The 13,137-nt window shown below is 37.8% G+C and overlaps 1 protein-coding gene across 2 annotated transcripts in view; it reads right to left on the bottom strand.

Moving 5' to 3' along the window:
• shroom2a (shroom family member 2a) overlaps positions 1-13,137 on the bottom strand; it is a 47,440-nt gene that overhangs the window by 19,045 nt on the left and 15,258 nt on the right. For both annotated transcript variants that reach the window (XM_082525417.1, XM_082525416.1), the window contains one exon: positions 10,703-10,851. In XM_082525417.1, the coding sequence (XP_082381543.1) occupies positions 10,703-10,851 (149 nt within the window). The remainder of the gene's footprint in view (positions 1-10,702; positions 10,852-13,137) is intronic.

The raw sequence follows: 13,137 nt of genomic DNA, 5'->3' as shown, positions 1-13,137 counted from the left end.
CTGATGAGTTTCTCCAGATTTTATCTTCAGTTTCTGTCACCTACATTTTGTCCCTCTCAGGTTACAGCTGAATAATTAGATTTAGAAATTAAATGTTTCATCTAATGAAATTTCAAGTTGAGCAAACAACCCTCATATTATATTATGGTCAGCACTGATACGGTCTGCTGGAAGGCTCTGTTCTAGCAGGGCTCTATTTATGACAGCTTTCCCTACCTACTCTCACATGTGCTTAACTCATGGTGAAGATACGGCTGACTGTTACTTAATTGAGTTAATTAACTCAGAGTTTGTTAAACATGCTTCCTGGACACAGATCACATCATTTATCAGTCTTTATAATCGCTGATATTGATAGACCTGTAAATACTGACCCAGCAATGAATTGGCTGGGCTCTAATAAAACTAAACAACTGTGCAGCTGTGCTTTTTGTTTTCTCTCATTATTCTGCAATTTTTGCCAATTCGCTAAACAAAAATGTGTTTTTGGTTGAAACATATTTTTATAGGTGAGAATAACATCATTCAGTGCTCCTCAGCAATGCAGTTGTAGGCTACTAATAAAGTTTGAGTTGGTAAAAATATTCTCAAATATTACACGAGAAACCAAACAAAATGATTTTTTTTACATTTTGATGGTACTGCCTGAACTCTGGGGACAACAAACTTTTTCTGTCATTTTTAAAGGACGCGTTTGCTGAATCAGGGACTCAGGCCTCCTGGGTTAGAAAATCCATTATCCATCTATCAACTGATGGAGTTTAACACTTCAGAACTATGCCCATCGTGTTTTAATTCACTTATTCAATGTGTTGCACTTTGTCTACTTCCAGTATGGCTCTCTGGAAAATAATGTTCTGAACTCTGTGCTAGAAACCTCGGGGTCAATAGTTTCTGCCCCTTAAGTCACTTTGCTCTCAGCAGTCTGATGGCAAGCGATTCAAACAGCAACTTCCTTCAGACGGAGACATGAAAACAATTTTCATAACCTAAGCTTTTATTTTTGCACCCTGCACTCTTTTTATAGATTGAGATTTAAGGTGAAGCTCAATAAAGTGGGACGATTCCACAAAATTAATTGTGGATTAGAGTTAAGGCCTATTTAGAGGACAAAGAAAAGCCAACACGGGGGCTCGGTCTTCCTCATCTCCCATCAGTCCATGTTTCTGGGGCACTAGCCGCTAACCACATATGGCGCCTGCTATTGGTATGCAAATGAGGCTGGTTTTATTAGGCCTATCGTCAGGGCTACAGCTGGACCAGCACAGATATGCTTGGAAAGTGAATCAGATGGCATGAGGGGGGGGTAGATTTTTACTGACTGACCAGTTTAGATTCAGTTTCAAATGACAAGTACCAGCAAAAAAACCCCAAAAAGCTTAACAACTAATGGTCAGTTAATTAATAATACTTTATTCACAAATTTTTTTTGGGAGCTAAAATCCTTTCAGTCAAAGATTAATATGCATCTGGTTTTGAAATGTTAAGTCTTGCTGATCATGGCTTAACCTAAAATAATGGGTGACCTCTTACTGAGTGATAAGACAGAAGCAATCACAACAATAACAGAGTATTAGGGTCAGAAAAACAAGCACAGAGGCCCCAGATGTGTGACAGGACAAAAAAAAGCCTCCAAACATTGAAATCAAAGGTTTGAATTTAAGAAGCGAATAAATCATTAAATAAAAGTTCATTAGCACTCACCAAAGATCTGCACGAAGGAATTCAGAAATGACACAAAGAAGGAAATCTGCTTTTTAAAAGATACTCCTATAATATCAGGCTGGAAATCAGTTTGAAGGACCAGCTGCGTCCATGTGCTGGTCAGGCACCACATTCCAATGCCACTTCAAAGACGCGCCGAAATAAAGAGGCACACAGGCCGCTGGGTATCATCCATACCACCAAACTCACAGGCCAGGGATAGCTCACGTGCAATATTCAACACAGAATAGCCATTACTAAAACTAAGTCCTCCTGATAGATTTAGGCTGAGCAGAGAGGAGATTTCCTTCAGGATTACTTGGGTTTTTCCCCTGAGAGGGGGTGCAGGAGTGGGCAGAAATGGAGGAGGAGGGCTATTGTCACAGCCAGCCCGTACCTTGCCCCGTCTCATTGGCTCCAAAGGGCTAATATGCTAATGATGGGATGAAATGCCGGACTTTTCTCTTCCCTTCCCATCTCCCCTGTTGTGAGGCAGACATGCATTTATACCATTACTATGGCAACAGGTTGATCTCTAGGGTGTGAGGGCACCCAGTTTCCCGAAAGCCTCCATTATAGAGCATGGCTAAGGAAGAAACATCAGCAACAACAACAGACTTTGCATTAAATTGTGCTTCTTACTCTTCTTAAGTGTAGCCTTATAACTGGTGTCAAAGTAAATTAGAAAATTATTTCTGAAGATGAGCCTGGTATCAAAATGCAGAGAAAGCAAAAAAAAAAGGAAACCTTACGTTGTAATTTCTTTTGAAAAGTCACTGACAGGTTGATATTGCCCTTTAAAATTAAACCTTTCTGACATTAATTATCAGAAAACATCCAGGTTACCAGTGCATGTTCCTAATTAACGACATCACACAAGAGCAAAATATGGCCCAAGGGCTGAAAATGGCTTGCAAACCATCTTTATCTAACACTAACAACCTAAAAGGCAAATGAAACTATGTCAGCCACCCAAAACATAAAGCAATAAGAGCCAGAACGTTTCTGGGGAGGCATCTCCACCTGCAGCAGGCTCTGGTTAGAGTGACCCTCCAGCTCACAGAGGCTCTCCAGAACAGAACAAAAACTGCCATCATGGTGGACTTCAAGTCTGTCTGACTATGGGGGTGGTGGACTATGGGGACCATCACTATCACAGGAAAGCAGAAAAACAGCACCTTAAGTTTCAAAGTAAGATAGGGCTCAATGTTTAAACCATCTGATTGTCTCAGACAAAATAAATCCCATGAAAAATCTTGGTGGAAAGTAATTCACTAATTTCGCTGTATTTGTAGTACCATGTGCTCATAAATAGAGGTTTTCTTTATTTGTTGATACAGATCTTTTCTGTGATGGTATCAAAATTACAGTAAAGTAACATGGGTCACAGAAAATGAAGACATTTGTAGACACTCTTCACCACTGTGTGTCTCGGGTTTTTTTGCCTTGTCAATCTTTGGCATTTTGCTTCTTGTATCCAAGTCAGTCTGGCCCTATGAGGAAAAAAAAGGTTGCCCACCTCTGCACTAGAATCTACTGATGCTGAGAAGTAGAGAAGTGGCAGATGTGTCATTTGTTCTATTAGGTTATTGCCTGCAGTGTGTGAGCTAATGTCACACATCTTAAATAAATAGTTGGGAAATTAACAAAAATCCTATCCAATAACTGTGTTGGCTGTTTCCCCCCAAATTAATGGAAACTATAAGACATTTAAACTCTTATTTTCCTTCATTTCAATTTCACTTTCAATGACCTGTCATGCCACCTTCAAAAAAAATTAAAAAAATCAATCAATTTCTTACAAGAATATTTAACTTTGTGCGATGGAGAGCAAGCACAAATTCCTGTGTGTTTTTTTCCCCTGACTAAAAATGTGCTCTGGCACCACCAGCAAGAGGTCTGGTGACAGGCAAGAAGATTAGTGAAGAAAGGTTGCACCCTAAAGCTGATAGGAAGGCAATAAAATTCACAGTCTTCTATTGTGAGGGAAGCAATCAAGCGTACAATCCATCTGAACAAGGTCTGCATTGTGAGGCTCAGCTGTGGGATTATGTTCTTCACAGGTTTAACAAACGCAGCTGATATCATTAACATTTGTTGCAATATCTACAATTAAAAACCTAAATGTAACAAGAAAGCACATGTTAGTGACCTGAAAAGATGGAGCATTAAAAACAACAACAACAAAAGGTGAGGTTGCCAAACCTGCACTTTTCAGGTAAACTGTTGGGCTGTATTTGGTCTCTAAAAAGGCACTCACAAAGACCTTCTTCAGCAAATCCTACAATCAAACCAGTCATGTTTCGGGTGAGAGAGGTGAACCGTGAGCAGCACGTAATGACCAGCACATTCCTGGGCTGAGTGGCATACCAGCTGTCAAGTCACCGGCTGCTGCACTGACCAGAGACCAGAAACACCTGGAAACCTTTTTCATTTTCGGAGGCTGACAATCTAAACATCACGGCTGACCCTCCCAGTATTATGTCTCAAAACAACATCCATACATTACATTACAAGGCTGGTTTCACAAAGGTTGTCGGGTTCGATCAGATTACAGATAGATAGATAGATACCTTACCCCTCAGGGTTACTGACCTTAAGACCTGAAGTTATCACTGTAACAATCAGTGACATCTCAAGTAACCAGCAGCTCGGGATGCATGATATCACTTTAATCCCTAGTAAGTGGTTTCAACTTGCTTCGTTTGTTTTCTTATTCCACATCCACTTGCTGCTTCAGTATATCTTAAAAACTACAGTGTCATGTTTAGGCACTAATAGCTAATGTGTAATTGTGTAAGGACATGGTTTGTGTTGAATCATGCCCCTCTGGAACAGGAACCCCACATGTTGAGTGTTCTCTGAACACTCAACATGTTCAGAGAGATGTTCTTTAAGGTAGAAGAAAGAAGAACATCACTCAGATCACTCAGTTCAATTCAGTTTTATTTATACAATGCCAAATCACAGTCACCTGAATGTGACTGACCAACTCTGAGCAAGCACTTGGTGAAAGAAACACTCAGTGCATCATGGGAAACCCAGAAGCCAAGACCTATTCCAACGTAATTAAGGGAGGGTTTAGGGTCCCCTAATCCAGCCCTGACTATAATTTACTTGCTGGGAAACATTTATTACCCTTTTGGAAAGATAACATGTTGTCTTCATTGTCTTTGATTAATACTATGTCACTTCACCTCTCTCTGTCAAATCCACATGGTAGTTTTGACATTTTATTCACTTGAATACAGAAAGCTTTAATGAAAGATTTGCATTTTAGGAACAAGTCAGAGTTATAGTTGGAGAATTGGAGTGCTCATAAAAATGATTAATCTTTAGTTGAATTTGTTTTTCATCTTGATATCTCCTGTACTATGAATTTTAATGCCATCCCAAAAGCCATACTCCCAGGCATGCTAAGCAAGTAACTTCACTTTTCAAAGATACATTAGATTTTAAGACACTAATTTCTTCAATTTACTCAAAAACTTTTTAAGGGCCTGCATGAACTCTGCTGCAGTACCTTCATGGTCCATCAAAAGGCTACGGATCACACTTCATGAATCACTGATCTAAACTATCATTTCCTCACTTGAGACAAACAATTTTAAGAAATCTGCTTACAACAACAATTCAGCACACTGCATACCCAACATAGTGCATGGGCTTATTTAGAAAAACAAAGCCCAGCAAATGTAAGCTCTGCACCCCCTGCTGAATGCTTGCACTGATGCCAGTAAGCTTTTCCAGGTATAACTGGATTGTTCACTGAAACACTGCGCAGCCTTCATGTATCTGAATCAGACACAGACACGCATTCTGAGTATTGGAGACGTCTCTTTCAGTACAAAATAACGAGGCTGGTTTGTGACTGTGGTAGCGTTGTAATAATACCAAGAGCAGGAAACCAAATGCCACAACGCACTACAAGCCGCATGTACAGTTTAATGATTCACTCCACAGTTAGTGGCATGTACAGCAAATGCCTGAAAGGAAGCCAGTCCAGACTGTAGGGGGCCTCGTAGGGACTGAAACCCTGACAGCTCCAAACTGCAGAAACAAACAAAATAAAGTGAACTGCACGGAGGAAAAAAAAAAAAGTTTCTTCATCAAGAGCTTTACTCTAGAGACACAACCTTCAACAGCAACATTACAATACAACAACTTCTTAACAGTCCCTACTATATAGTCCTAAAGACCAAGAACATACATAAGCACTTCATTTGAGCTTCTATTTTATACTTTATGCAACTATTTTATACTCAGTGTAAAACTGTACCACTGATAATGCTTTTGCACACCTTTTTATAGCACCACAATTTCAATATTACGTATCGTTCTGGTATCATGTCACTGTCTTGTTTTCAATTTAAACAATTTGCTATCTGAATGAAAAATAGGTTACCAAAGACAAGCAATTTCAATTTAGACTCCGACCAGTATTGTTAACTAAACCGGATGCAGAAAAATGACTGAAAAAGTAGAGTTCCTCAAGTGGCCATGTAAGGCTGGCAACAAGTGAGAGTTAGCGCCCATATTATATAAGAATGAAAAGATAGTAAAAAATAATAATACCCAAATAAAAGCCAAAATAACCATAAGTTACAAGGGAAATAAAATTAAAAACAAACTAAACTCAGTGGGCCATAAAAAAAGCACAAATTAATACTTAAGATCCGAAACTTTCATGCAGGACTTTGACTAAACTCGACTAATTTTGTATTTCAGACTCCACAAACAGCAACAATAACATGTTGGCGCTCATGCAAATGCAGTGTGTGGGAGAATTATAGTGTTTGACTGCATGCTGTAGTTAGTGCTGGCAAGTTTAAAACAAATTGTGGATGGAAGGTGCAATTTAGCTTTAGCTCAGCTCACACCCTTATTGTGTTTTTGAAGTAGACCAAAATGTGTTTTTCTGGAAAACCCAAGAGATCTCTGCACGCCGCACGCTGACGCTGAAGCACGTTTGTTTTGTCGAGGCGTGTGCAAATACGAGATGCTTTTCCCACACGTAACCACACCTTTGTGATTCTCGTGTGACTTGCGACGAGCCTCTCCCCTTTGACATTATGCTCACTATCTCAAATTAGTCACCGCATGCAAAAAAACCTAAAAAAACAAAACAAAGAAACATGGCTCACTGCATCAAGCTCCTCCCTCCTGCTGTCTGTGCAGAGGCCACACCTGTAAACTGGAGCAGGTCCTGACAGCTTTCTGGTCCCTGTTCAACTATCCAATATTATCCCTAAAATAACAACAAAGGTGTTACACACACAGACACAGATCAGGGCTCCGTGTTAGTGATGAGGAAAGAGTCACTTTAACATTTTAAAACCTTAACACAAGTTTTCTACACAACAATCAGACTGCAGCTGGATGAAAAATAGACAAAATGGGGCTGAAATTGAAGCTTTGAGGCTCAGTAAATGTACCACTATCACTCTGTTGTGAGCTAAATCAGACACAGACTTGTTATTGTGGCCTTGGAAAATGACTGAGTGGAGATGCCATCTCAGACAGCCGGAACAAAGCAAATTCTTCACCACAGACGAGCAGAAAGAGTCCCGTGGGACTGGAAGTCTGTAAAGTGCAACATGAACAATAAGACCTGACCTTGTAAGGAAACGTCTGAAATGACAATACCCAGATCCTTTACTCATACATCCTGCTCCCCTGTCGCATAATAAATCCAAAATTCCCTCCTCTTTTTCACAAGGAATAATATATATGGCAGTCAGACATTATGTGAAGTTTACAAGTCTAACCGCTCTCCAGATATTTATTACAGAAAAGACAAATTCATGCTGTTAGGTACAGTTAATTTACCTTAAGCTAACAAAAGGTCAAACAGTCTCATACAGTCCTGCAATACCAGGGTATGATTGGAAATTTACAGGGAGTTGCACTGCATAACAAAACTCCATGTTAGCTAATGAGAAATACAAGTTTTTTAAATTTTAAGTCCGAAAACTTTCTCACACCAAGAAGGTCTTGGATTTGAATCCACCATCTGACTGGGGCGTTTCTACTTCGCACATATCAGTATCGATATCCAGCATGATTTTTTTGATGAGTTTTTTAAGTGTTCCTTTAATTCTTGTGAGTAGTGTATGACTGAGGTATAGTAATTTATCATACTTCATGTAAAAAGTGCAAAAGAAGAAGGTGAGTGCGGGTGGTGTTTCCCAGGTCTACCTTCAGCATTTTTATCTTCTTACAGCCTCTGATTGCTCCACAGCAGCTAACCCTCATTCACTTTTCTGCTATCTGATCAAGTCAGAAAGATCTACATTCCTGCTGCCATTTCAGTGCAACTTTCTCTATGTTAAGCCCCAGATAACATACATTAAAGGTGGCGCCTGTATCCTCACTTCCAGCTCCCTGTTTTTGTACTTGGTGCAGCCCCTCAGTTTAACATCAATCTAAAAAAGCAATTTTAGCTTCCCTTCAAGACCAAACTTCTTTTTAATTGGTGGGGCTTCTGATATGACCTTATTAGGCTGAGTCCTCTCTCTGACATTTTACGGAGCCATGAGTACTAAAAATAAATAAATACTAAAAAAAAAAAGAATAAATAAATAAATAACAATAACTTTGATCCTCACATGCTTTTTGGAGTAGTTTGATCAAATCTGATGTAAATTAATTACATTTTTATTCATACAGAAGTTATCAGAGTAGCTATTTTTATCAGCTCCACTATAAAAAGTAGCTCTAATTGGTAATGATCTTTCGGCATCTTAAATCAGTCACATGGTTATGTTCATGCAGGTCATCCATCTCTCAGGATGTTTTAGTTATTCTTCCACTCTAAAGAAAAACTGAGGTTGAAAATGAAATTTTGGTTTCGGAGGCTACATGCAGACACTGAACTATCCTATGTGAAATTATTATACCATCGCTGAACCCAACTACTTTTTTTTTTAACCTTAAAAACAGATCACATCATGAGAGTCTACACATAAGTCTTTCTTCTTAAAAAAAGGGGAAAGGTTTAAATGCATTCTGAATATCTTCAAATGTTTTTCCCTAAAGGAAAGGTAGTTTCAGAGGTGGCTGTTTATAGAGGGTATTAGGAAAACTGGGGTGTAGGTAGATAATGACCTGCATTGACACACCCTGTTTATTAGAGCTGGCAAAAATAATGTTTATGAAACTCACACTTACAGTAATGAGCTGATTAAGTAAGTGTGGTTTACAGGCCTTTTTTTTTTTTTTGAAGCGTAAAGTGAACGCATGCACAAGTTTACGTGTTCTTACATATTTCTGCTTGGTCATGAAATGAACACAGCTTGCTATAAACAGTAAAACCTGCTAGTTTCCAGACTCAACAATAAACACGTCCATTGAGAACAGACCACAATAAGCAAGTCACACAGCCTCGTCCTTGTGGAGAGATAAATGGTGAGTGAACCTCCTTGTACGGTAGGATTTGTTCAGGGGTTACGTTATGATATGATAGAACACAGAAAGAAATGCAGGCTGCAAAGAGGACACAATGAGAGTTCTGTTTGACACAGAACAAACCCGTCTGTAAGCAGGACTGACAAATGAGTCATCACTTATACCAGATATGAAAAGTAAACCATAAGTCACAACAAGTGGCTTTTAACCAGCACACTGATGTAATTACAGTGATTGTAGTCTGTTATTATAGCCGTATTGGTTTTTATTTTCCATTCAGTTTTAATTCTATGTTCGTTTCAGTTAGTTTTGAGAGTGGATTTATTTCAATGTTGTTTTTATTTGTTTCAGTGCTAATTTTAGTTTTTGAGGCATCTGCCACGCTGCAAATGGGAACAGTCAATTTGTTCATCCCACATCATATTGCAGCTGACAGTTGGTCACGAGAGGACAGTCCCAGGTCCAGTTGCCTAAGAGACCCTTTTATGCATTAACCATGCTGTCATATCCCAGTCAACAGCATCCTTTACTCTCACTGGTAGTCACTTCTCATTGGTAATAAGTAGCTCAGAACAGTTCAGTAAAGCCCAGCCTCCTGAGGCTGGTGGTTCAGATTCAACCAAACCTAAACTATACCCATAGGGAAAAGAAATAGTAAAGACTTATAAAAGACTTGCATAAGATGCGGCCTACTTCATATAGTGAATCATATAAGGCTTATATGATTTACTCATGAAAGTGGCCACTTTCTCGTTACTTTCATACATTGTTTTAGTAAGTATCCAAAACACATACAAGTTTCATTTATATGATTTTTCAAGGGATCTTATATTGAAAACAGATACAAACTTTATAAGATTTTTTTTATATATATATATATATATATATATATATATATATATATATATATATATATATATATATATTTTTTTTTTTTTTTTTTTTTCTTCATATGCTTTTTTATTTCTTCAAGTACAAAACAATTTTCAATTGGTCTTTATATTTAGTTTTCTTAGTTTGTTTCTTGGTAACTATAATAACTGATTGTGGTTTCCTGATATCTTAACGATCTATTCACTGGTTAAAGAGAAAAGACAGTGACATGTGGCTAAAGTGCTGCTATCTGAAAGCAACACAAACAAGAAAAGCCTCATCATGGAGCATGTGAGACCAACTGGCGAAGATTTAAAAAAAAAAAAAAAAAAAAAAAAAAAAAAAAATCTCAGTGCCATATAAGGGGATTTGCCTAACAGCTTCCTCTTGTGTGTGCGTGCTTGCCACACCTTCCTGTGTGGGATCCAACAGAAAAATGATGTCATTCATATCCTTACTTCCTTCTTCGAACCGTTTCGTCATGAACAACTTTCACACGCCACTAACTCCTAATGACTACGGGCTAAAACAACCTGGTAAAACAGGAACATCCAGCTGCTGGGAACTCAAATAGTGAAATCCCTGAAAGGCTGGACTGCATACACTCAAACAGCTGTGAGAAGCAGGATCCTCCATCTCCATGGTTGGAGTTGTTACCACAGCGACCCATCGGGCGAAGGGGATGTAAACATCCTGTAACTGGGGACAGGTTACCTACCTTTTCACCACCAGACTGAGGGTCTTGTGGGATCCCTTTACGAGGCAGATTGCCTCCTGTCTATATCCAGTCAGGGGAATCTCGTTGATGTTGACAAGCTCGTCTCCCACCTGCAGACCCACAGCTTCTGCTTTACTGCCCTCCTCAACCTGGAAAGCAGACACAAAACAGAGTTACTTCACCTTCAAGCAACTCAGTGGTGTCATAGGACCCTAGTTGTATGTTTATAAATGCAGTTGTGATCATTTTAAAATTATAGACACATTTTTCATAGTAATTGATCCAATGGTGTGGGCAGGAATAATGGAAAGTCACGTGCAGATATATTTGTGTATGCTATTTAAGAATATACTTTACAACAATTTTCCAATTCTGATGGAACATTTCATTTGTTCAAATTATGACTAACCTTCCTGCTGCCTAATATTATGAATTTAGAAACTCGATTTTTCTTTAATGCCTCTTTGGTATCAAAGAAAGTTGGTAACAAAGCCTTAATGATTTTGATTATAAATAAAATAGCCTTTAAATATCCGATATTCATAATCTTTTCACATTGAAATATGCTTGACTTTGTCAGCTCAAACGAAACTCCTTATAGTTTTAAGAATTATGTCAGGGTTCTGTTTATTTACTAGATTTATTTTGTAGTTAAAATTTCTTCTTCTTTTTTTACCTTTATGGTTTATTTGTTTTGTTTTTGTTCTGTTACATAATTGTGTGTTTTTTTATTACCAGTTTGTTTGTATAGATGTCCTTGACATCTGGAAGGATTTATCCAGTTAAACATATTTTAGGCGCTATAATGTTTTGCAGTGAACTGTGACTAACAGACCCCGAGTGGAGACATTTACTGCTCCAGAAGCCTTGAGGCAGATACTCAATGCACAAGATAAAAACTGTTCAACCTGACTGATCTTTGTCAGTTAAATCCTTTTGGTATAAAAATGACTGGAAAGCAAAATTGTATAATGTACAGGTAGGGTACACATCATCTGGACAACATAACCAATGTCCCCAAGGAATGGAGAAAAAAAAAAGCTACTCTGAAGAGTTACTCTTCTGAGTAGTAAGAAAGAAATATATTATAAAAGGAAATTTCACTATAACAACTTACTTCCAAAAGTAAGTTACCAGATTAAAAAGGCAAAACAGTGAATTTCTTGGCTCTTTTGGGATGACTACATCTATGAACATAACGTTCCAAATTTAATTATCCTGAATGCAGCCAAGACAAAGAGTTTTCAATAGCCTGCTTAACACAGGTCTGTAGACTTTTTCTGTTACTGCTAGACTTAAAAAAATATATATTCTCGAAAAAAATGAAAACTAAATCAAATAAAAATGTTTGAATGTGTTGCCATTACAACTTTTATTTGGAGAGAAGAACAAGACCTCTTGAAAGTTTTATGTATGCAAGGAAAAAAAAAAAAACTAATAAACTCCTCCATCAAAAAGAAGAAGAAAGAAAAACAATAAAATGAATATGGATATAACAAAAGCTTGCCCGATGGGGTAGATTTTACCCTTATAGTGATTATTGTTACATCATAGAATAGCTAACAGCTCCCTCTGTACAGAGTATACAGTTTAAAAGAGACTTTTTATATCTTAGAGGCTCCCACTGCTGTGTTGTCAAAAAGATCAAGTATCCTGATACAAACTAAGCCTGGTGTTACTTACTGCCTCTCAGCACTTTGAAACTGCTGATAAGCAAATCCCTGATATTTACTGTAGTTTTAAAAACCTTCTGGTGTGACCTTAAAATGTAGTGCTTGTGTAACGGCTGCAAACACGAGTTTTATTTCAGTGAATTCATTTAAATTAAACTGTTATATTCTTATTTATCTAATAAACTGTTCAAAATATTAAAAAAAGACAAACCTTTAAACCCAAATGTCATGTAAATATGACATTTTAAATAAAGCCACATTTTATTTAGGATTATTAATTAAATAAACAATTTAAAAAATGGTGTGATTGTATGACTTTTGATTATCATAAACGTTAGTTTTAATTTGCCAATAGTGGCTAAATAAACAAATACATAATTGAAATACAAATACAGACTCACTTAGAGCCCAGACATAAATCTCTAAATACAGTGGCATTTACCGCCATCCGCCACTGGCTAATATTCAACTACCGAGCCAACTATGCAGTATCACACTGTCTGCCATACCAGTATAATACCAGTATGTTAACAGTATAAATTTTTACATGATATAAAAGTGTCACACTGAGATATCAATGACATACTGTGTGTTTATGCTCCGTAGTGTACACAGCAACAACCCAAACGTGTCTGAGTGTGAGCGCAGCGAGTCGGTCTCGGATGTCAGCTCCTTAGAAGGGAGCGACAGTGTTGTGAAAAATATTTCTTAATGTCTTGATTTCTTTTTAATTTTTTGTTTCAGATCAAACTGTTTTTAATA

This window comes from Aulonocara stuartgranti, assembly GCF_965226115.1.
Source record: "Aulonocara stuartgranti genome assembly, chromosome: 23".
Classification (NCBI taxonomy): Eukaryota; Metazoa; Chordata; class Actinopteri; order Cichliformes; family Cichlidae; genus Aulonocara; species Aulonocara stuartgranti.
Note: the sequence above shows the minus strand (reverse complement) of the source record. Positions and strands in the feature narration are given on the sequence as shown.